The sequence below is a fragment of the Rosa chinensis genome, chromosome 2 (genome assembly GCF_002994745.2).
Source record: "Rosa chinensis cultivar Old Blush chromosome 2, RchiOBHm-V2, whole genome shotgun sequence".
Taxonomy (NCBI): Eukaryota; Viridiplantae; Streptophyta; class Magnoliopsida; order Rosales; family Rosaceae; genus Rosa; species Rosa chinensis.
In genome coordinates this window covers 85494989-85516711 of record NC_037089.1, presented here as the reverse complement: position 1 = coordinate 85516711, position 21723 = coordinate 85494989, and the positions used below count along the sequence as shown (strand labels likewise).

General features: G+C 38.3%; 1 protein-coding gene and 1 long non-coding RNA gene across 2 annotated transcripts; one reads left to right on the top strand and one right to left on the bottom strand.

Annotated features, from left to right (window-relative positions):
* Positions 1–12268: 12268 nt before the first annotated feature.
* On the top strand, positions 12269–12766 carry LOC112185281 (metalloendoproteinase 2-MMP-like; the record flags this gene model as incomplete). Its single annotated transcript, XM_024323526.1, has 1 exon — positions 12269–12766. A coding segment is annotated over one exon (498 nt), but the record flags the coding sequence as incomplete, so codon positions are not given.
* A 4997-nt stretch (positions 12767–17763) lies between these two features.
* Positions 17764–20502, bottom strand: LOC112189581. The gene is made up of 3 exons (XR_002931977.2): positions 19915–20502; positions 19170–19240; positions 17764–18284 (listed from the first exon to the last, which is right to left on the bottom strand). It is a non-coding gene; the product is annotated as an uncharacterized LOC112189581 (long non-coding RNA).
* Between the last annotated feature and the right edge of the window lie 1221 nt (positions 20503–21723).

Genomic DNA, 21723 nt, shown 5'->3' with positions numbered 1-21723 from the left:
TCAATTTCCACAATCCAAACCCAAAACCCAATGTCACCAAAACACAAAACAATGGATCCGAAACCCCCAATTTCATTTCCATCCAAAGACCACCAACGTAACTTTAGTATAGTATATAGTAAATGTAAAATTATAATTATGATTATAATTTGAGGGCTGACATTGATCCCTTTCCTTACTAGGAATGGTTAGTTGTTGTATATCATCTTGTATTAATTTAGGATTATAATATACTAGCCCCTTAACATATGCTCCGCACTTGTCAATTGACTTTTATTTTTTATATTTTTTAAATTAAAAAAATTACAGAAATTTCTCTCCTAATTTTATGGAACCTTCTCCTTTTTTATGGGATATGTACATTGCAATTTTTTGAAATATGATATAGTTATTAACTATCTTATCCACATATATAGAAATAATTTGTTTATTAATATTTGTATAATGCGAGGCCATATATGGTACTTCAAAAATTTAACAATTTCCTCAAGAATTGGCTTAATTATATAAGATTTCCTGATTATGTAGTGGAGTGCGTTTCCTAGATTTTAGTTAGAGATTAACCTGTAGACGGTCACGGTCACGGTCACGGTCAAGGTCAAGGTCAAGGTCAAGAAGCTTAGCGCCAGATCAGCAAGACGTGTAACAGTACAGGCCACGTGTTATCAGGTAATTGGTCAGCAAGAAATGAAACAGAAAGCTGTTAAGCTCGCTCATGCTTAGAGAGACGTCTAAGCTAACAGATTTGAAGATCAATATAGAAACTCAAAGTCATCATCTTCATTCTGTTGATTATATTTGTAAAATTTTGATTGCTTCCACTTTGTATTTGAACAAAATATAATCGAAACCACAACTTGTTGATTTGATTAATTTGCAATAGCAAATGAAGCATGAACATATCAACTTAATCTAGCAAACTTGTGTACTTGAGTTTTTGAACTTGTTGATCCTTTTTACATCAACCAACACTTCCCTTATATAGGGTACAAGATTAACCTACAAAATATCTAAAATGAACGCATATTAAACTAGATTAAAAATACTTTAGATACAAAATATCTAGCTTAATTTGAGTGGAGCAAACAGTAATGCAAGTGGCTGTAAAATATCTTTCACCGCAGTTAAGACTTTCACTGCAGCATGTTTCGCGACAGTGAACGGACTCAACCATCACTACAGACTTAGTTATTCCGCGAACTGTTATTCGCGAACACTACTTCTCAGTGAACTCGCAACTTATTTTTCCCCGCAGTGACGTCATCCGAGCGAACGCACTTTTAGAGAACATTCGCGGCGAACTCACTTTGTGAACTTTTCTCGCCAGTGACTTTATCTCACGAACGCACTTTAGCGAACATTCGCGAATCGAGCAGGAAAGCAATAATTCTAACACATTCTCTCATTTTCTCTCATCTGCAAATTCTCAAACCCTCGATTTACTTTCAGCATGGTATCAAGATTCAAGAGCCATGCATGGAGTTCACTCTCTAGCTTTTCTGCGATTGCTACGGTCTTTTCTTCACCTTTCTTCTTCGATCCCTCAGTCCTTTCTTCAACCTTCTCCGATTTCTTCAAAGTTTCAAGATTTCTTCCTTATGTATCACTATAAATACCACCCTTGAAAGAAAGAAAGAATCTACTCTACTGATCTATTGTCTTCCGAAGTATGGCTTCTCAGTTTCGTCTTTTTCGAAGATTGTTTACTTCTAAACCATACTATCCTTCTACTTCTAGACTCGTCAACCACACCTCTGACATTCACTTTACTCTAATGGATTTTAAACAAAATACAACACAGTATGCAGCACAGTACTTGAGAAAGAACTTTGTAATGGATGTCATTGAAAACATTCGTTCCCAAAAGGGAGATGGGCATTGTTGGTGGATCCCTAGCTTTAAATCACATTAAAGTGATCGGCAGTAGTACTGAACCACTGGATGACGAGAATTATATAGACAAGATGATTACAACCCCACGGTGCACAAGAATTATATTGAGGGCTACAAAGATTTCTTTGACGATTTATATGGAGGCAGTAGTACTGAACCATTGGACGACGAGAATTATATAGACATCAAGTCATATGTGAAGAATCTGAAGACAATGTACTGTTTTAATTAATTTATTTTTGACAATAACATTCAATTTTATTATTTATTTATTTATTATTTATACTTTTTTGCTTGCAGAGACCAAATGTTACTGCTGCTTCGCCACCCTTATTATCAATCAGTGGATGAAGCTCTGAGATTCATTCCATCCCCCCTTGTTGATTATATTTGTAAAATTTTGATTGCTTCTACTTTGTATTTGAACAAAATATAATCGAAACCACAACTTGTTGATTTGATTAATTTGCAGTAGCAAATGAAGATGAACAGATCAACTTAACCCAACAAACTTGTGTACTTGAGTTTCTGAACTTGTTCATACTTTTACATTAACCAACAAGATTAACCAACAAAATATCTAAAATGAAAGCATATTAAACTAGATTAAAAGTACTTTAGATACAAAATATCTAGTTTAATTTGAGTGGAGCAAACAGTAATGCAAGTGGTTGTAAAATATCTTTCACCGCAGTTAAGACTTTCACTGCAGCATGTTTCGCGATAGCGAACAGACTCAACCTTTGCGATAGACTTAGTTATTCCCCGAACACTACTTCTCAGCGAACTCGCGACTTACTTTTCCCCACAATGACATCATCCTCGTGAACGCACGAACATTCGCGAACTTTTAGCGAACATTCACGAACACACTTTTAGCGAACACTCGCGAATGCACTTTTAGCGAACTTTCGCGGTGAACTCACTTCACGAACTTTTCTACACAGTGACTTAATCTCGCGAACGCACTTTAGCGAACATTCGCGGATGGAGCATGAAAGCATTAATTCTAAAAGCCCTTAAAGTACTTGATGACTTAAGGAGTAAAAAGTTTCCACTCCAAGAACTGGGGCTAGTCAAGCAATCCCCGATCTAGCAACAATAGTGCCTGACGAATATCATCTCGGTTGGAAACGTGTATACAAGGCTATGCTACACACAGAGAGTTAATATTTCAGAGTCAATTGGCAGAATTGAATCTGAAGATTACAGACGTGGATTTACGTCTCTATACAATGCTGAAAAGAATGGCACACCGTATGAAGATACTGATGAGATAGATGAGCTGAAATTTTATGCAAGCGCGTGTAAACATCTAGTAAGATATATGGAGGTACGTAAGACATTATTTTAATTGAGTCGTTTCAACAAATGGTTTAAATTGTTTCTTTTTCTTCTGTTTTTCAACAAAATTAACATGCAGTGCTTGCAAACAGATACGTAGCGAAGGTGATTTATACCAAGCCTTGTGTCGGGCGTTTCCAGACCTGCCCAGAAAAGTGTTCAGGTTTTTCTGGACCTATGCAGGATATCACGACGGGCAAGTTAACTTGGAGTTTGTCAGACCTCTGTTGTAAGTAAAAACAATTCCTTTATTTTTACATGCATATGAACTACGGATGTATAGATATGTATATGAACTGATCAACAGAGAAAATATGCATGAGATAGCTATATTAATTACTTATCAACAAGAATTGGCCGGTGGTGTGTGGGGTGTGCTGCACTAAAGATATAAGTATGCTTAATTGCATCTTAAATTATGAATTTTAAACGAGTGTTTCTGCCTTTAATTGTGTCTGGATAAATATATATATATATATATATGTGTGTGTGTGTGTTTGTAAACATGTTTGCGTCTTCGGCGTTCAATCGATCGTATCTATTTACCGTCAAACTATGAAAGATTTATTTTGCTTTTAAAGATCGATAGTGATTCTATTATAAAAGTTGATATTTAACATATGACTTTAACAGGAGCCTTTTTAAGAAGAAATGGATTAACTCGTAGACAAGCTTGAAGGGCGGGTTGGTCAGCTTGCAAGTGGCACGATCCAATCTCCATATATTTGGACTTATCTCGATCGTTCGAGATTAAATTTAAGCCTAAAGTTTCTTGTTCTTAGTCTAAATCATTTACTTAAAATGGTTCATGCCTCCTTAAATTGTATTTTATTCAGGTCATCAGTACAAGTTAAAACCAAAAATTATAGAAAGTCCTATTTTTTTGTTTTTTTTTTTTAATTTTTAGGAAAACAGAATCAGGTTTTTGTTAATAATATTAGCAACCTTACTAGGTCAAGTTAAAGGGGTTCAAAAGTCCCTCGCATTACATCTTGATGCACAAAAATAAATTATTCAAAACAAAAAAAAATCCAAAAACAAAACCACAAAATCGAGAGAAATTTTGTATACACACCCACAACTATTTAATACACACCCCTCTTTTTTGTAAAATTTAAAATCTCCAATTTACCCCTTTCTCACAACCAAGCAAACAAAAAAACAAGTTGTAATTAAATATGATCATGCCCTCATGGTCGCCAATCTATTCTTGTATTGTGGTCAACGATAATTTATTGATTGGATGTCGATGCATAGTCTCATATAGTGGTGGTGATGATTGAGTTGTTCTTCTTCTTACAAAAGTTATGTTGTTGAGATTCAGTTCTCTATTTGTTCAGAAAAATATTTCTTTGTTCTAAGACTGCTCAAGTTACACAATAACAAGAATATGGTATATATCATTGTTCTTCAATCTTCTATAAAAGAAGAGTTAATCAAATTTTAGTATATATTCCTAGATCATAACAAGATTGAATTTTTCCATAAATCACCCAAATCAAAGTTAGGTAATAACTATTCTAAAAAAAAAAAAAAAAGTTAGGTAATAACTAATGCTATACCTCGAGTTGATATGGTTTGAACTTTGAAGCCATTATAATTGACCATTGCGCACGTAATCACCAGGAAGATTCAGCTATGACTATTGGGTATGGATTGTCTATCTTCAGGCTTATGTTTTATTTTATATTTTTTGCAAAATGAAGTTGAACCATGTAGTGGGGAAGATTTAAGAGGTAAGAATACAGGTTGGCATTAGCCCAAAAAAATAGGATATGGATAGAACACGAAGTTCCAAGGAAAAAAATGAACAAAAAATATAAAGGGGTGTGTATTAATAAAGTGGGATTGTGTATATATTATTCCTCTAAAACCAAATAGAAAATGTGGAAAAATAGAACTCAGTCCTACACAGCCTTAAGCAAAGTAACTGTCATGAAGCAATGACGCTTAAAAACCATCTTAGTGTACATCTCTACACTCATCACTGCTCCAGCTTTCACCTGGGACAGTGTAGGGCTGCATCTCCTAGCCCTCTAGGGAGAGGGACGCCTCTTCCAACCCCTCTTCATATGGAACCACACCACTGGCATCATAAATTGTCCCAGATGCACTTCCAAAGGCCCAAACCCACCATTGTTTTGGAACACCTCCAATCCCGCCGGCTCTGCAGGCCAAGTAATACCAGCCTTCGGCCCAATCACCGCCGAAATCACCTACGACTCACACGAGAGCATTCTTGTCAGCCATTAATGTCTCCGCAGTTCCAAAACTATCACAATCTACGAGCAGGAACATAGAACGAGTGTAGAACCAAGGACCACCATGGAGGACATGATGCTTCTCCTCCCACACCATGAATCGGAAACAGACCTCCCACCTTCCTCCTCGCCGATTAGCATCCGATCCTTTAAGTCCCCCACACCGGAGATCGCCGCCGTGATCAAAGGGGCCATGATGGGTCTCTTGGCCAACAGGGGGCCGAAGAGGGAGAAAAACCGGTCGTGGAGAGCCTCTCCACCCTCACACAGGCCAAGATCCACGAAAGCCTCATCAGACAGAACTAGAGCAGCACGGGATGAACCCTCCTCCATCATCTCGTCGGAAATCTCGATCAGTTTTGTGGCTAGGGAAGTCACGAGCTGCACTTAGGAGTTGTGCTATCATGACACTTTGTAAAGGAGATGCCGAGAGGGGCGAGCTTGTAGCTAAAGTGATCGAAGACGAGTGGCATTGTCATAATTAAGTGGAAGTTTGGGTTCAAGATACTTCGTCTTGGAATGTGGGAAAACTCAAAACACGAGAAATGTCCGGGACGTCGAAACAAGTTCAACGCACTTAACAACATGTCATTTAGAGTTCCTGTGAATTAGTTATGGACAATTAGTGTCCTCGGCTATTTTGGTGTTTCCTCCCACCTTGTTCATGTAAGCAAAATATGCTCTATAGGGGGAGACATGGTGTCAAGCTCTCCACCACCCCTGGTGCTAGCCTTCATGGGGCACTAAGTGAGCTTTTCTCTGGCACCCGTGGTGGCCTAGGGGCCCGGGCATGTGTCATCAGAGAGGGGCGGCATATGTTTCCATGAGTTAGCATGTCTCGTGGACGGTATTGGCCGAAAGGCCAATATTATCTGTCGGCGTCGAGGACGAGGTTTGTATGAGGGCGATCCTTATGACGTTGGCGTTAGACAAACATGTGGGCTTACGGAAGATATGTTGGGACCCCGTAGTACTCATTAGCCACAGAGTAAGCGATGTGGGCATGTGTTAGGGTTCGACCTTGCCCAAAGTAAAGGGATGCCAGTAAGCATAGGAGGGGCGACCACGTGCTAGACTGAAGGAAGCTTAAGAGGGGCATCAAGGATGAGTTGCTCACTTGAGTAGTGTGCCAACAAGCAAGACGGCATGCTCACTTGAGGAATGGCCTACGGGATAGAATATGCCTTGAAGCCATAACAGTCATCAAGAAGAGAACATGGTAACCTCGTTAGATGGGAAAGGCCACAAGGCCTAGATGGCTCGTCAGCATGGCACACAAGGCTTGAGTACGCTGACAGGTGTTGCCTAGGAGCCAAGTGAGTTGCGCAAGTGATGCTCATGAGGCGAAGTATGCGGGCTTAGGTTGCCCATAAGTCGAGTAGGTTATGCAAGTGATGCCCACGAGGCGAAGTTGTGCAGGCATTTATTTCCCCTGGGCCGAGTGGATTGCATAAGTGATGCCCACGAGGAGAAGTATGTGGGCATGTGTTGCCCTTGAGCTGAGTGGGTGGTGCGAGAAGTACCCACAAAGCCACAGAAGGTGTGCAAGCTACTAAGGAATGACCCAACAAGGGGATGGGAATGCCGACTAAGTCTCGGTGCACGGTCATGCTACTTTTTATCGACGTGCGGTGTGTCATGCTATCAAGTAATGGGTTGGCATAAGCCTGGATGATATGGAAGCCTATCGGTTGGGTAAGTGTCTTGGAAGACAACTATGACACAAGGAAGCGATCTGTTAGTCACAAGATGTGAGACTCATGTGTGAGTAGCTTTCGTTGGTAAACCTCAACAAGTAAGAGGATGATGTTGAAAGGGGTCAAAGTTGATGAAAGAAGCACCCAAAAAGAAAAAGAAAAATAGAGTATCAAGGATGTAAGGAAGATAGGCTGGCCTCGGTACAGAGGAACTTTGGAGCCGCACGGGCTAATTTCGCTGCGTATAAAGTCGGCCCGTGACACATAACAAAGAAACTATTCGTATAGTCCTCTCTTCTTGTTGTGTTCCTAGAAATTCTTTTTCTTTTGTTCTTTTCATTTGGTTAATTAGATGCTTGTTCCTCCTTCCAGAATGTATAGTGTTATCTTATTATGAGAATTTTCATATGGCTATGTTGTTTCAATTAATGGCAAGTGAATATGAGTCAAACCTAGATTTCTTAATCTCCGCTGAGAAGTTAAAACCATTGAGCACAGTTTTGAGACCCACTGTTATACCCTTATAAAAACCTGTCCTCGGAGATCAGAACAAGTAATTTTTCATCTTAAACATAAGAAGGAACATGTAAATGCCGTTAATTGCTTCTAAGGAAATATATCAACGAAATGTATTCCTGATTAAACTAGTAAGACCAACAAAATTTTCCTCCAAGAAACTAACGTCCGTCCTCAATCGAAGAATTAAGACTTTTTTTGTCACGGACCCGGAATTTGAATGTTTTGACATTTACCCAAAATTCGAAGTGCAATTAAAAACGAATAATAAAACGAAACGGACATTTTAGTAATGAGATCAAAGTCACAATGTGGTAAAGATGTACGTCATTCAAATTATTGTGTAATAGTAAATGACATTCTCATATAGACACATTATTTTACACAATATTTTTACACTTCTTTAGAGCCCTTTCATATAAAAGCGTTTAATGGTCCTGATTAATTCTCGCAAATGACATGGCATTTGAATATTTTCCCGCAAAATAATAACATAAAATTAAATTAAACATTTTCTTGACTGAACATCTTATCTAGCATAAAAAACCCAAAAGCAGGAGCACCCAAAAAACCCTAGGTTGAGAAGTTTGCTTGTCCGGCAGCGCTTGGGGTCAGGAAGGTTTGCCTCGCCGCTAATGGGCTGCTACTGGATGGGAATTGCTAATTGCTCTGGGAAGTCGGGAGATAGAAGTTGAAACTCAAGGTTTTGGATGGGTGGAGCTGGTGAGGTCCAGACGAAAACTCTCAGTGTGGTTATGTTCTGCAAGGTGGCAGACTTAGGCGTCGGCTCTTCAGGTCTGGGTGGCAACGTGGTTTCTGACAGGGAGCGGCGGTGTGATTCTGGGGGATCGTATGGCAGTGAAGATCTGGTGGATCCGAGCGGCGTCTTCTAACTCTGGAGCAGTGCGCGGTGAGGTAAGCCACGTGCAATGGTGCGTCATTTCGCTATATCAAACCGGTGGGGCTTGGTTGGGGAGTGGTGTGCGCAGCACGAACACGGCTGACTGGTGGTGGCGCCTGGTGTGGCACGGGCAAACACACTTGGGTGATGCTGTTTGGGCTTGACTCCAAATCCTGCTGGGCTTGGCGATTTGGGCTTTCTCCTCCTATACTACCCCATTGGTCCTTTCATTTGGACTAGGGGTTTGGGCCTTTAGTTTTCCAGTTTAGTCATTTTGATTTTAATAATTCCCTACTTTGTTAGGGAGCTATGCTTCTAGTTTTTCTAGTTAGCGTCATTGAGTCTAGCTAGTTTACTCTCCCTATTTACTATGTAGTAGTTAATAGTCTAAAGGCATTCTCTACGAGCATGGAACCGTCAAATGATTGGACCTAATCTATGTATCATTGTGCTACTACCACAAACTTTTTATCTACCTATCGATGGTAGAGGGAGGATATATAATGGCCATTTCTAGCAATGGATGAATGATAGTTGCCCAATTTGGGCTTGTTAAAAAAAATTTAAACATATATATATATATATATATATATATATATATTAGAAACAAAAACAAAAATGAGCGAAGAACGTACACGATCAAAATCTTAAAAAAAAACTTCATATTTCAAACAAGAACTCTTTCATTCATGTCAGTGAGCCATGACATGTTGGTTAGCTAATCTAACTAATGTTGTGGAGGTCATGGGTTCAAATCTCACTAACATCAGGGTTGGAGCAGGGAGTTACACTGTCGTCCAAAAAAAAAATTAAAATCTTTCACTCATTTTGTGTCAAATATGGGAAAAAGGTGCCATCAACATTAATTCCTCACAATATTTTGTTTCTGATAAGATTGTTTCATTATTTTCACAAAATTCTGAATTAATATTGCATATAAATTTCAATCTTTTTGACTCACTCAAATGCAGTTTCTCTAACTAACGATGACTCACAAAGTGTAAGAATTATTAACCCAAATTTTAGAAAACCTAAATCGTAAAATAAGTAATAATATATATATCCCTAGTTCGATGGATATATTGATCCCTGAATGGTTTCAAAATTCGGAGAGAATTCCATGCACCGTCAGGTTACTTGCACCAACAGTGTGCAAGTTCATGTGCACTAACCCTCGTCATTGGTTAGTGAAGAAAACTGAAATGAAGGACAAAAAAAAGTAAAGTGTAGTAAAAATAAAATTTACCACGATCAGTGGCATGCACGTGGTTGTTGATATTGACCTAATTCTCAAACCCGATATTTCAATTTTTGTTTGTGGGGGAATTGCAGCTAGCAAAAAATCTGTTCAATGATATTGATGTAGAACACGAGAGGGAGATTCGAAGAAGATAGAGTGGTTCTAGTCTCTAAAGAAAAGAATTGGTCTGTCAAACTCTAGTTCCCAATTGAATACCAAATCTAGAGATCTTCTTAGCATTCACCCGACGAAGCTCAAATTCCCCTGTAAGTCGTTTGCTTTTGGGTTTTAATTTGATTCAATTTGATTTTATCTGGTCATTTCTTGATCGGTAAATAAAATTTGACATACAAGAATCATTCGTGATTGCAATCTAATTGAGTTGTGCATTTTCATTCTGAAAATGATTTTGAGGCTGCGTTGAGCTCAATTAGTAAACTACGATTTTGAAAAATGGAAACTGACTTCGGTTTAGGTGGCGATGTCACCAAGTTGATTGTGTTTTACTATCTCTGGGTCTCATTCTAGGATTATTCAAATATATGTTTTTTCTTTGAGAGATTCTTACATAGGGCAGCTGTATCATGTAGCTGTAGGCAGCCCAATCAGGACTTTTCTCTGCATATAATGGTTTTGATTAATTGTCTCTAATGACATGGCACTATTTTTTTTTTAAAAAAAAAAGAAAAAGAAATTTCTTCTCAACAAAAATAAATAAACTGAAAATTAGATTAACTTTCTTTTTATATCTATTATAAAGAAAAGAGAAAATATAAAATAAGATGAGAACAATGAGTCCACTAGAAAAAAAAAATGACATGGCTGAACTTTCTATTATCACTAAGGACCAATTTTGAACGAAAATTCTTTTACGCACCAAAGTGACTTAACAACATAATTTACTCATGTTGCAATCTGAATCATTCATTTAATCCAGCTGTTAGTTGAGTATTACTTTGTTTGACAGTCAACGTCTATTAACTAGAGAGAATGAAAACAAAAGAAAATCAATCAATGACGTAATTTTCATTAAGCCAAGTAATTTATAGAAGTAGGCAAAATCGAATTGGATCTTCTTCTTCGCAAATCAACGATTAGGTCAGCGGCCTTCAATTTTGACTAGTTCACTTTTTTAATTTCTATCTCGCTTGTCTGACGGGGCCTCCGTGACGACGGTGGCTTCTCGCCTAGTCGGCGTTTAAATGGCGAGGTCAGACAGGCTATGGTGATGGATCAACTGATTTTCTTTTCCTCTCAGATAGAGAAACTGACTCGAACCATCGGACTTGAATGATTTAGTGCTAGTTGCATATGTTGTCTCAGCATATGTAGACTACTGTAATGGGTCAAAGACTTTATTTTTAGATAAAAATGTACCATCAATCCCTCAACTCTTGTGCACCGGTCAGTTTGATACCCAAACTCACAACACTACCAATGCGATACCCGAACTCAAAATTTCATATCAGCATGATACTTCCATTAAAAATGATCATGTGTTATATATGTGACTAAAATTTCAAGAGCAAAATCGTACTTTAAACCATTTTAAAAAAAAATATTGGCTTTGTCAACTTGGACCTGACAAAAAATATATATATATATATATATATATATATATATATATATCCAAACATGATCATGGAGACGGGAATTCATTTGATGGGCCTGGTGGACAGCTGGCCCTTGCTGCCTACCCTACGAAGGGAACATTGCACTACGACAGATGAGACTTGGTCTGTAGGTGCCAAAACAGGTGCCATAGACACAGAGAGTGATGGTTTGCATGAAATAGGGCACCTTCTGGGACTTGGACACAGCTCAGTGGAGGGAGCTATCATGTATCCAACCATCCCCGAGGGAGTGGATCTTAAAAATTTGCATGAAGACGATATTCAAGGAATGAAAGCTTTATACAACGTCTGAGGAGTAGTGCTCGATCAAATCATTCACAGCATGCTGCATGCATTGTTAATTATATCACCTTGTACTGATTATGTTCCCCCAAAGTAAACTTCTAATATCTGTTGCTATCAATTAATATACCTGCTCTTCAAACCAAAAATAATAAAAATAATGTACCCGTGTACAACATTGAATAAAAGTTGTGTGAGGATTCTAGATTCTCTACTAATTAAAATTAACACTAAAAGAAGAAAAGAAAAAAAATTATGAGGAAAAATAATTAAACACAGGCCTCCAACAATCACTCAATAGATACCAAAAATTAAGTGTAGTAAACTCGTAAAAAATGGCAAATCCATATTGTAGATAAATTAATTTTATTCATAAACTATAAGCTATCTAATAATGATTAAAATTAATTCTATCCTTCCGTAGTTTTGAATCTTTAAACTCAAGATGAGGTCCTGAATCTAATGGTTGTACTCAATACTATTTCGCAGGTTGAATTCATACCACCGCTCACTATTCATTTTTTAGTGGAAACCCCAAGTGGCCTTCATCAAAGTACCATCTCGCCTACGGTTTTCTCCCCAAAACCTTAGATCAAGCCAAGGGTCCCGTGCCACGGGATTTTGAAACTTGGGCTGCGAATACACACTTCAATTTCAGCCAGGCACAGAGCGCTGAGAATGCGGACCTGAAGGTCAGTTTCCACAGCGGTGATCATGGGGATGGCTACCCATTTGATGGGCACCAAGGAATCCTAGCTCAAGCTTTTGCGCCTTCGGATAGAAGGTTCCATTATGATGCCAATGAGTTGTGGTCTGTTGGAGCTGAGCAAGGTTCTTATGATTTGGAGACGGTGGCTTTGCATGAGATTGGACACCTTCCGGAACTTGACCATAGCTCAGTTGATGGAGCTATCATGTACCCTACTATCTGTCCCGGAGTGACTCAGGGTTTGCATGGGGACGATGTTCAAGGAATCAAGCCTTTATACAACGTTTGAGAGCTACCGTTTTTTATTTATATGACGAAATATATATTGTAGTTTCAATATTCAGTTTCCAATTATTGTTAGGATTTGAACCCCACAAAAGAATCGAGATTTAGAAATAGGCACACCCTGTAACAACACTACAATAAAGCAGAATAACCAAATAAGGATGAGATTTAAGGTGGTTCGACAAATTTCCTACCTACATCCACTCAAGAAATTTGCTCTTTCAATATGAGAATAAAACTAGTAGAAGATACATGAGTTAAATCTCATAACTCAAATTCCAAAACACTTGTACACCCTCACTCATAGAATACCCTGCAAGAACACAATATTGATCTCACCTAAGAGAATTTCCCTCTTAGCACTTTTTTCTATCACTCTCATGCACAACCCACAAGCTATTTCTATTGCTTGCCTGTTGCTTACTTTCATGCTTCAAATGATTTGCCATGCTGCCAACTATCAAACATGTGAAAATTTGCCTTTTTCTTCCTTCCTATTGAAATTGCAGGACAACCAGATTGAAGATCTCGTTTTTATCTTCAATTTCCACAAACATCATTTAAAGCCTTGTAGCTATGTTCTAGTTATTCAACCAAGTCAATGCTTGCTGCATGCAACACACTATTACATGGGTCCTAGTTGCATGAGAATGAACACCAATTTTAAGAGTTATGGGGTTAGTTCACCTAAAGTGAAATTTTCGTTTTTCATTTTCAAATGAGGGACCTGAGTCCCATGTACTAATATTGAGATTTTTGCAAACCATAATTTCCACTATTTCAGTATCCGTGATTATAATTTAACAATATATTTTCTAGTTCTGACACTTCCGATAAAGGAGCTAATTGCCAAGCAGACCATCTTCGATTCTAAACTGATCTTGATCAACCATATATTTATCGATGCACGTGGAAAGAAAACTAATAATTTTCATTTAAGTGAAGCTAAGCACAACGAACAATATAGTTTTATGAGAATCAAGCCTTGAACTTTTTTTCAATTTTTTTTTTTGGTTCAAAATCATGATTTACACTCAAAACGCTAGATTATAGGACACGATATTTTGGCCAAAAATGCATGTTTTTATTTTTTCACAAAAATCTTTTCACACTAAAATCATGATTTTTAGGCAATTATAGAACTGATAGACCTCAAAAATGTTGACCCAATTTTTTTGGGACAATTTTCCAAAGTTAGAAAACCTAAAATTTTTGTTAGGAGGAGATTTTTGAAGTCCGTCGCTTGGAGCAGTTCTAAAAAATAATGTATTATCAATGATGAGATTATGTTGTAAAAGAACTCCGGTCACTAAAAAAAATAATAAAGAAGAAAAAGAATGAAAATGAACCTTAATATGATTTTCCATATTTTGGCGTTGCCCTCGAATACCAAACATATATTTTGTTTGGTTATGAGCTCCCATTACCTGTTCGCTATTTGAAGAATTGTCTTACACAATGGAGTGTGAAAGGCGAACATCGACCCAAACATACTTCATAAGACTTGATTTCTCTTTCGAAGAATGAAGACCTTTACTTCTGATGGTCTAGAGTCAAATTCAAAGTGAGATTTACGGCAGGACTGGTGAAAATGTGTCATTGGTGTTTCTCACGAGAGATTACTGTGCCGCAAAGGTATTTTGTACGAATCAGGAGTTGTTCATACCTTGTTCATGGTAGTTTCTTCTTCTTTACTCCCAACTGATCATCTGATTTTGTTAAGGAAGTGTTGCCTCTGAAAATCACCTCGGCCTATACAACCGAGGGATCAAGGAACAAATGTCCTTCTCAATGAATAGATGCGGAGCGTGCCAGCGCACAGCCAGAAGGCCAAGTGTGCAATTATAGATGTAGAAGATGTAGTGCGCGTGTTCTGACCTCGTCGAGCCACTGAAAGCCGAGGAAGGAACAATCTCGGCATAGGGTTCGATGCCTTTGGATCAAGGACTTTTGGGTTGTTCAATGGACGAGTCGCAAATAGTAATTGGTAACCGAACAATTAATTGCGTTAAAACTACTCCTAGTGCAAGAAATAAACACAATAGTAAAAGAGCAAGAAAATAAACTCTAGATTAAGTGCAGAAAGGTAAAGAGCAATAAAGTAAATCGCAGGAAAGTAAATAGCGATAAAGTAAATAGCGGAAAAAGAAAATAATAAATGGATTGAAGAATAAAACTATCAACTATTATCAAAAAGTAACAAAGGAAATTATTGAAATAGCGATACTAGATTACAAGAAAAACGAAGGAAATTGACTCGAACTAGTAGAGCTAACAACTAAGAATTGAAAAGAGAAAGAAACTAATCTGGAGCTAAGAAAAATAAAAGGAAACCCATGATGGAATTTTGGCTGGAGATGCATGTGTATTTCTTGATTTGTCGACTGCTTCTTTATATAGAGGTCATTGATAATCAAGTCGAGGTGGTCTTGCTCTTGAACTCAAACTCTCCTACTTTAGCTTAAGTTAGAGTCCCTCATGCAAGGGAAACCTTCATAATTGTACGTGGTTCAATCCTTATCCATGATTCAAGCTCTAGAAATGATGTATATGATTTATCAATTGACATGATTCATTCCTAGTAGTGCACCACGTCACACACTATAGGATGGCTTGGAAGAATCACATGCAACTTCAACTAATCCATAAAGCCAGATTTCTTTATGCTCATTATCTCTCCTCTTTGTTTGGATATATATTAAGACGAAGCCTTAATCCAAACTATTGTGCATGGGATTATCCACGTAAATGGTGTAGCTAACTTCTCATAAACTTCTAACCGGCATATGCTTCTAATAGTGATAAAACTTTAAATCTTAAGCATCAAATCAACCATATATGACATAATTAATAGCCGCTTAGTTTTCAATTATCAACTAATAAATGTATCAGTCGACAATAATATCACCAATTATTCATCCAACGGCTATGATTCGATGAGTTGGAGGTTGAATGATTGGGTGTAAACATAGCCCCCCCCCCCCCCCCCCCCCAAATTTTCTTGAGCATCGGCGAGTATCGCCGAATGGTTAAGGAAATGTAAGTGCTTGGACCTGTAATTCTACTCGACCCACTTGTGATAAGTGGTGAACCATGGTGGAGAATCTGTTGGATTCAAAACTCTTGGTCAAGCTAATTAATTATGGCTCAAACAAAAGGTAATTGCAAGCAACCATAGAACCAATAAACATATAATGAAACCTTCCAAATTCAAATTAGTGATCCATCTCCATGCCTTTTGTTAGCTCATTTGACGTTGAGACCAGTACATGGACTTCTTAATTGTCATGAATCAACAAATAATCTCTGTATTACGGTATTACCAGAGATCACCACCACCAAATATCATGAAATAATTAAAAGCTGAAGTCAAAACTAATATGGTAATATGCATGCAAGCTTCCAGAATCCATTTGCACCATGTGAAATCAAATTTTCATTCAATATTTATGCAGACCTCATCTCTAGTGCCTGAATATGTAAGAACAAATGACTATGGAATTGAACTATGGCATGAACTTTTCTTAGAGCAATTAGGATATACTATGCTTCAGTAACCACGATTGCTCTTCCATGCTTCAAAACCTTGACCACTTACTTCACCTTTGAATTTGCATGCAACACCTGTTGCTTTATTCCTTTTTGGCCTTTTCGACTTTGGCCATTAGGAGACCAGATCACAGAATACAAGAGTGAATATGAACAAGTTCCGCTTATAATTTGCACCTCTTGCCGCGGCCATTCTTTTTCTAAAAATTACACTTCCAATCCTTTTAGCCGTGGAGCTTTCTTTATTATTTTAAAATCTAAATACACCAAAGCAGAGAATTATAGGACAAATTCGTCATGCCCAACTGGGAGGTGGCCACCAATGTTTAATCTTAAATCCTACACTTCTTATGTTCGCGGCCTGAATTTCATGGTGTTAAAGACCGCGAAGTATTGAACTCATTGGGTACTTAGCGAGATCATTCCGCTCTTTGGACTCTACATATGGTGAATTCCTAGGTACCCCCACCGCGAAAAAGTTACCAAATTGTTTCTTCAATTCTAATTTAGCCGATATTGCTATCATCACATCGGCTTTGTCTCCAATTACCATATCAGTATACATGGTTTCTTCAAGTGTAGGAACCTCATGCTTTACCAAATGGTGGTCAATGAACCCCCCAAGTTTAATGTCATTAAAGTAGTGATTTGGCTCATTGTCTTCATATGCGTAGTGGAATAGCTTTATGTTGAAGACAAAATTTGGTTCATGAAAATTCGTTCGTAATTGATTGAATTGCATACCATCAACAACGCCTAGAAATATTTATTGTCCCACTGGGCGTGCCAAAAGATGTTGCCTCTGAAAATCACCTCGGCCTATACAGCCGAGGGATCAAGGAACAAATGTCCTTCTCAATGAATAAAGCGGAGCGTGCCAGCACACGGCTAAAAGGCCAAGTGTACAACTGTAGGTGTAGTGAATGTAGATCTGACTTATCAAGCAATTGTTAGCCGAGGAAGGAACTTATTCTCGGCTGCGGTTCGATGCCTCTAGATCAAGGACTTGATGGCTGAAGGTCGGGTGAGTTAGATGTGGTTGTGAGAGTATGAGTAAATATAAGATTAATAGCTATTATGAATAACACGATCAAACAAGTAAAGCGTAAAGACAATGAGGAGCAAATAAAAGATAATAACAACGAAACTGAAATCTGGAATGGCTAAAAAAAAATATCAACTATTGTTTGAAAGAAAACAAAGAGAACAATTCAAAATCGATACTAGGCTACAAGAAAGGTAAAGTAACTGAGATTGTAACTAGCAGAGCAAATAAACTAAAATAACAGACAGAAATTCTACCTAAGCAAAAGGTAAAACGAAATAAGAAAAGCTTGATGGCTTGAGTTTCTGGAGTTGTGTGTGTTGTCTTCTGTCGATGCTTCTATTTATATCGGCTGCTTTGTGACTTGAACTGATCTCTTGACTCATTGAAGTTGAGTGGAATTCGGCCTCCTCTTGGCTCAGTGACTCTATCTTGATTCGGCTTCAATACTTATCGTCGGCTGACTTGACACTGGACTCTATCCGGATTGGCTTTGATGGACGTCATCAACGGCTGCAATTAATCTTGAAGTAGGCTATCTTGGATTGAACTCTCCCCATCGGCTGACATGAATTTCAAGTCGATTGAAATACTGCTTGATTGAATTTCATCTTTATCGCTTATCGGCCTCTCTGACTGTCACGCCCCGAATTTTGAATAACAAATTCAAATCCGAAGCATGAAAAATAAAAAAATTACAAATAACATCCTGAGTTTATTTTCTCACAAGCAACCACACTTCACACCTCTTAATAAAATGATAAACCAAAATTCTCAAGTTATTTATTACAGCACATTCTCACCAAATCAAATTGTAAGGCTCAATTGAGCTTAACTCACCTCACTATTACAATCACTGTAAAACTATAACAATTACTCTAACCCGCAGGATCACCGCCCTGATTCTCCTAACCTGCAGGATTACCCGCTACACAATTTGAATAGTGTACCGGGATTGCAACAACACCAAACCCGGTAAGCTTTTGACAGCTCGTGAGTAAATAAGAAGGGAATGTTGATTTTATAACATATGTATTTTAACTCAAGTAAAAATCAACAATCAAAACATTTGTGATGAAACATCAAACAAAACACGGGAAATCCACAACGAATACTTTTCCACACTTTTCTAACCACAATATCACCACTTTGGTCCATCCCAACTATTTGGACCCAACACCAATAACACGTTAAATTTCTAACAACATCGTTATCTGTCACCTCGGTTAAGGCTTAAATAAACGATATACATCTCGGTTATTATTTAACTGGCGTTCTTCGAACTCCATGTCCTCAGAGCACTACATCTCGGTTATTATTTAACCGGCGTTCTTCGGACTCCCCGTCCTCAGAGCACTACATCTCGGTTATTATTTAACCGGCGTTCTTCGGACTCCCTGTCCTCAGAGCACTACAATTCTACCCTCTAATCAACTCAGAAGGTCAACATGATTATCACACACATTTATCGGTTAACATCATCATAAATAATCATGACAATTTCCAATACAATATCATATCCCAACCAAATTATCGTAATTCCACACACACCTCAATGTCACACCATTCCATATATATATACGTAATCATCCGCACAGGGATAATCACTAATACCAACTATAAATCACACAAGAAAATCATGAAATTCATTTTGTATAATTAAAACATTTTACTTACCTATGGACCGTAGTTGATCAAGTCCATACGATTAAAAACAAATATTTATTCCATAAATATTTTTCACACAATTACGACAAAATAAATTAATTAAAAGTGCTCGGTTCGTAATATGAACCACGTGAGGTTTACTCACCTCTAATCCCGCTGCGTCTTCAATTTCACAAAATACGCCAAAACCGCTCACCAAGGAAGACCGTCAATCACCTAAATCCAATATGATCATAACTTAGCCAACAACTCATAAATAAAAATAAAGACGATCCAACGGTCGGATCGAAATTATATGATGATCCAACGGTCGGATCCTCACGGATCGCCCATAGGATCATCCCCCAAAATTATCACGAAGATCCAACGGTCAGATCTTCCTGAATCGTCCTTATAAACATCTCTACAAAATTTCACGAAAATCCGACGGTCGGATTCTCACGAATCGCCTTCCGAATCACTAATTCACAATTATACGAAGATTCAATGGTCGGATCTTCGCCCATGACCACACATGGTCACTAGGACAGTCATACGATCAACATATCAAAACTACAAGTCCATCAGACGGTCCGATCTTCAAAAAACAAAAATTGGATTATCGAAATCGATCGAAACCGTAAAAATTCATAACTAAATCATACGATATCCAAAAAATGCGTATAATATATCGAAATGATCGTATTGAAATGTAGAATCTAAAAATGTAAAAAAATCACATTTTTGACCCCCGGAGGTGGCCGGAAAAGGTCCGTCGGAATTTAGATAGAGCCGCCGCCGACCACCACCAATGGTGTCGGGGCCTGGCTGCTCCTCTTCATCTCATCAAGCCCAACAATTTTCATAACTAGCATGAAATCTGAAAATGACAGGAAGGGGTCGAAAATTACCTAGAATAGTATGAAGGTGGCCGGAATTTTTCCAGAAACCGGCGAAGAAATGCAGAAACTGGCGAGCTTGATTTTCGATGTAAAAACTTCAATTTCAGGCCTCGATTCCTTCTAGAGAGTTGTTAAGAATATCAAGGCGAACTCACTGGTTCAAGAATCAATCAAAACGATGCACTACAGCTCGAGATATCACAATCGAAAGGTTTTGGTTTCGGATCGAAAACCGGTCGAGCTCCGACGAACGTGAAACCGGTCACTCCAGGTGTGATCCTTCTAGTATGATGATCAGCAAGTTGAGGTGAGTTAATGGAGCTAAGGATCGGAAGTTTTGGTGGCTGGAGCTAGGAGAAAACCGGCGTTGACTAAAATCGAACTCAAATCGAAACAAGCTCGCAGCCGCCGCCACAGGCCGCGCCGCCGTGCAAGGCCACCACAGATGGGTGCGCAAGGATCATACGAAGCCAATGGAAGAAATTTGGTGAGGATTGGTGGCCGGATGGTGGAGAACTTGGCCGGAGAAGAATTTGCAGTCGTTCCGGTCGAGCTCGGACGCGGGAGGAAGAGAGAGAAAATTCAGTTTCCCAATTGGGAAACTGACGGTATTTTTGGAAATTTGCCAAAAATGGAAGCTTTTATATTAAACTGGAAAAGTTTTCAAAAAATCATAACTAATTCATACAAACTCCGATTTTTGTGTTCCACATATGCACGCGATCGCATCGATGAGCTCTACAACTTTCATGAAGGAAGTTTTCCCAAATTCCGCACGTATAAAAAGTCGATTTTCGCGTACCCCTAATTAACGTACGATTTCGAAATAAAATTGTTGGAGCTAAATTCACAACCCTCCAAGCTTCGTACTTCCTTCCATGACCACGAAATCATTCTAAAATGTCCTCGGAAAATAATTTGGATTTTTCGGGGTATTACACTGACAATCAGCCATTATCTTTCTAAGTTAAGTTCGGATTGGAAACCAAATTAGAGTATTGGCCAATGGACTTTTAGACAATAAACCAATGACTACGGGCCGGCCGATAACCAATGGCCTAACTTTCGAAACCCTCTATCGGCCTAGTTTTTATGTGACTTGTCTTGGACAAAATGAATTGTCCAATTATTCATCGGCCACCATTTCTAGCAATCGGCCCAAATTACTTGTAGAGCGGCTTATTGTAATTAGAAATCACTCAATAACTATATGCACATTAGCTACGTCCGAGTGGCCAGGCAAATGTGGGTACAAACACCAAAAGATGTTGCCTCTGAAAATCACCTCGGCCTATACAGCCGAGGGATCAAGGAACAAATGTCCTTCTCAATGAATAAATGCGGAGCGTGCCAGCACAAGGCCAGAAGGCCAAGTGTGCAATTATAGATGTAGAAGATGTAGTGCGCGTGTTCTGACCTCGTCGAGCGACTGAAAGCCGAGGAAGGAACAATCTCGGCTTAGGGTTCGATGCCTTTGGATCAAAGACTTTTGGGTTGTTCAATGGACGAGTCGCAAATAGTAATTGGTAACCGAACAATTAATTGCGTTAAAACTACTCCTAGTGCAAGAAATAAACACAATAGTAAAAGAGCAAGAAAATAAACTCTAGATTAAGTGCAGAAAGGTAAAGAGCAATAAAGTAAATCGCAGGAAAGTAAATAGCGATAAAGTAAATAGCGGAAAAAGAAAATAATAAATGGCTTGAAAAATAAAACTATCAACTATTATCAAAAAGTAACAAAGGAAATTATTGAAATAGCGATACTAGATTACAAGAAAAACGAAGGAAATTGACTCGAACTAGTAGAGCTAACAAC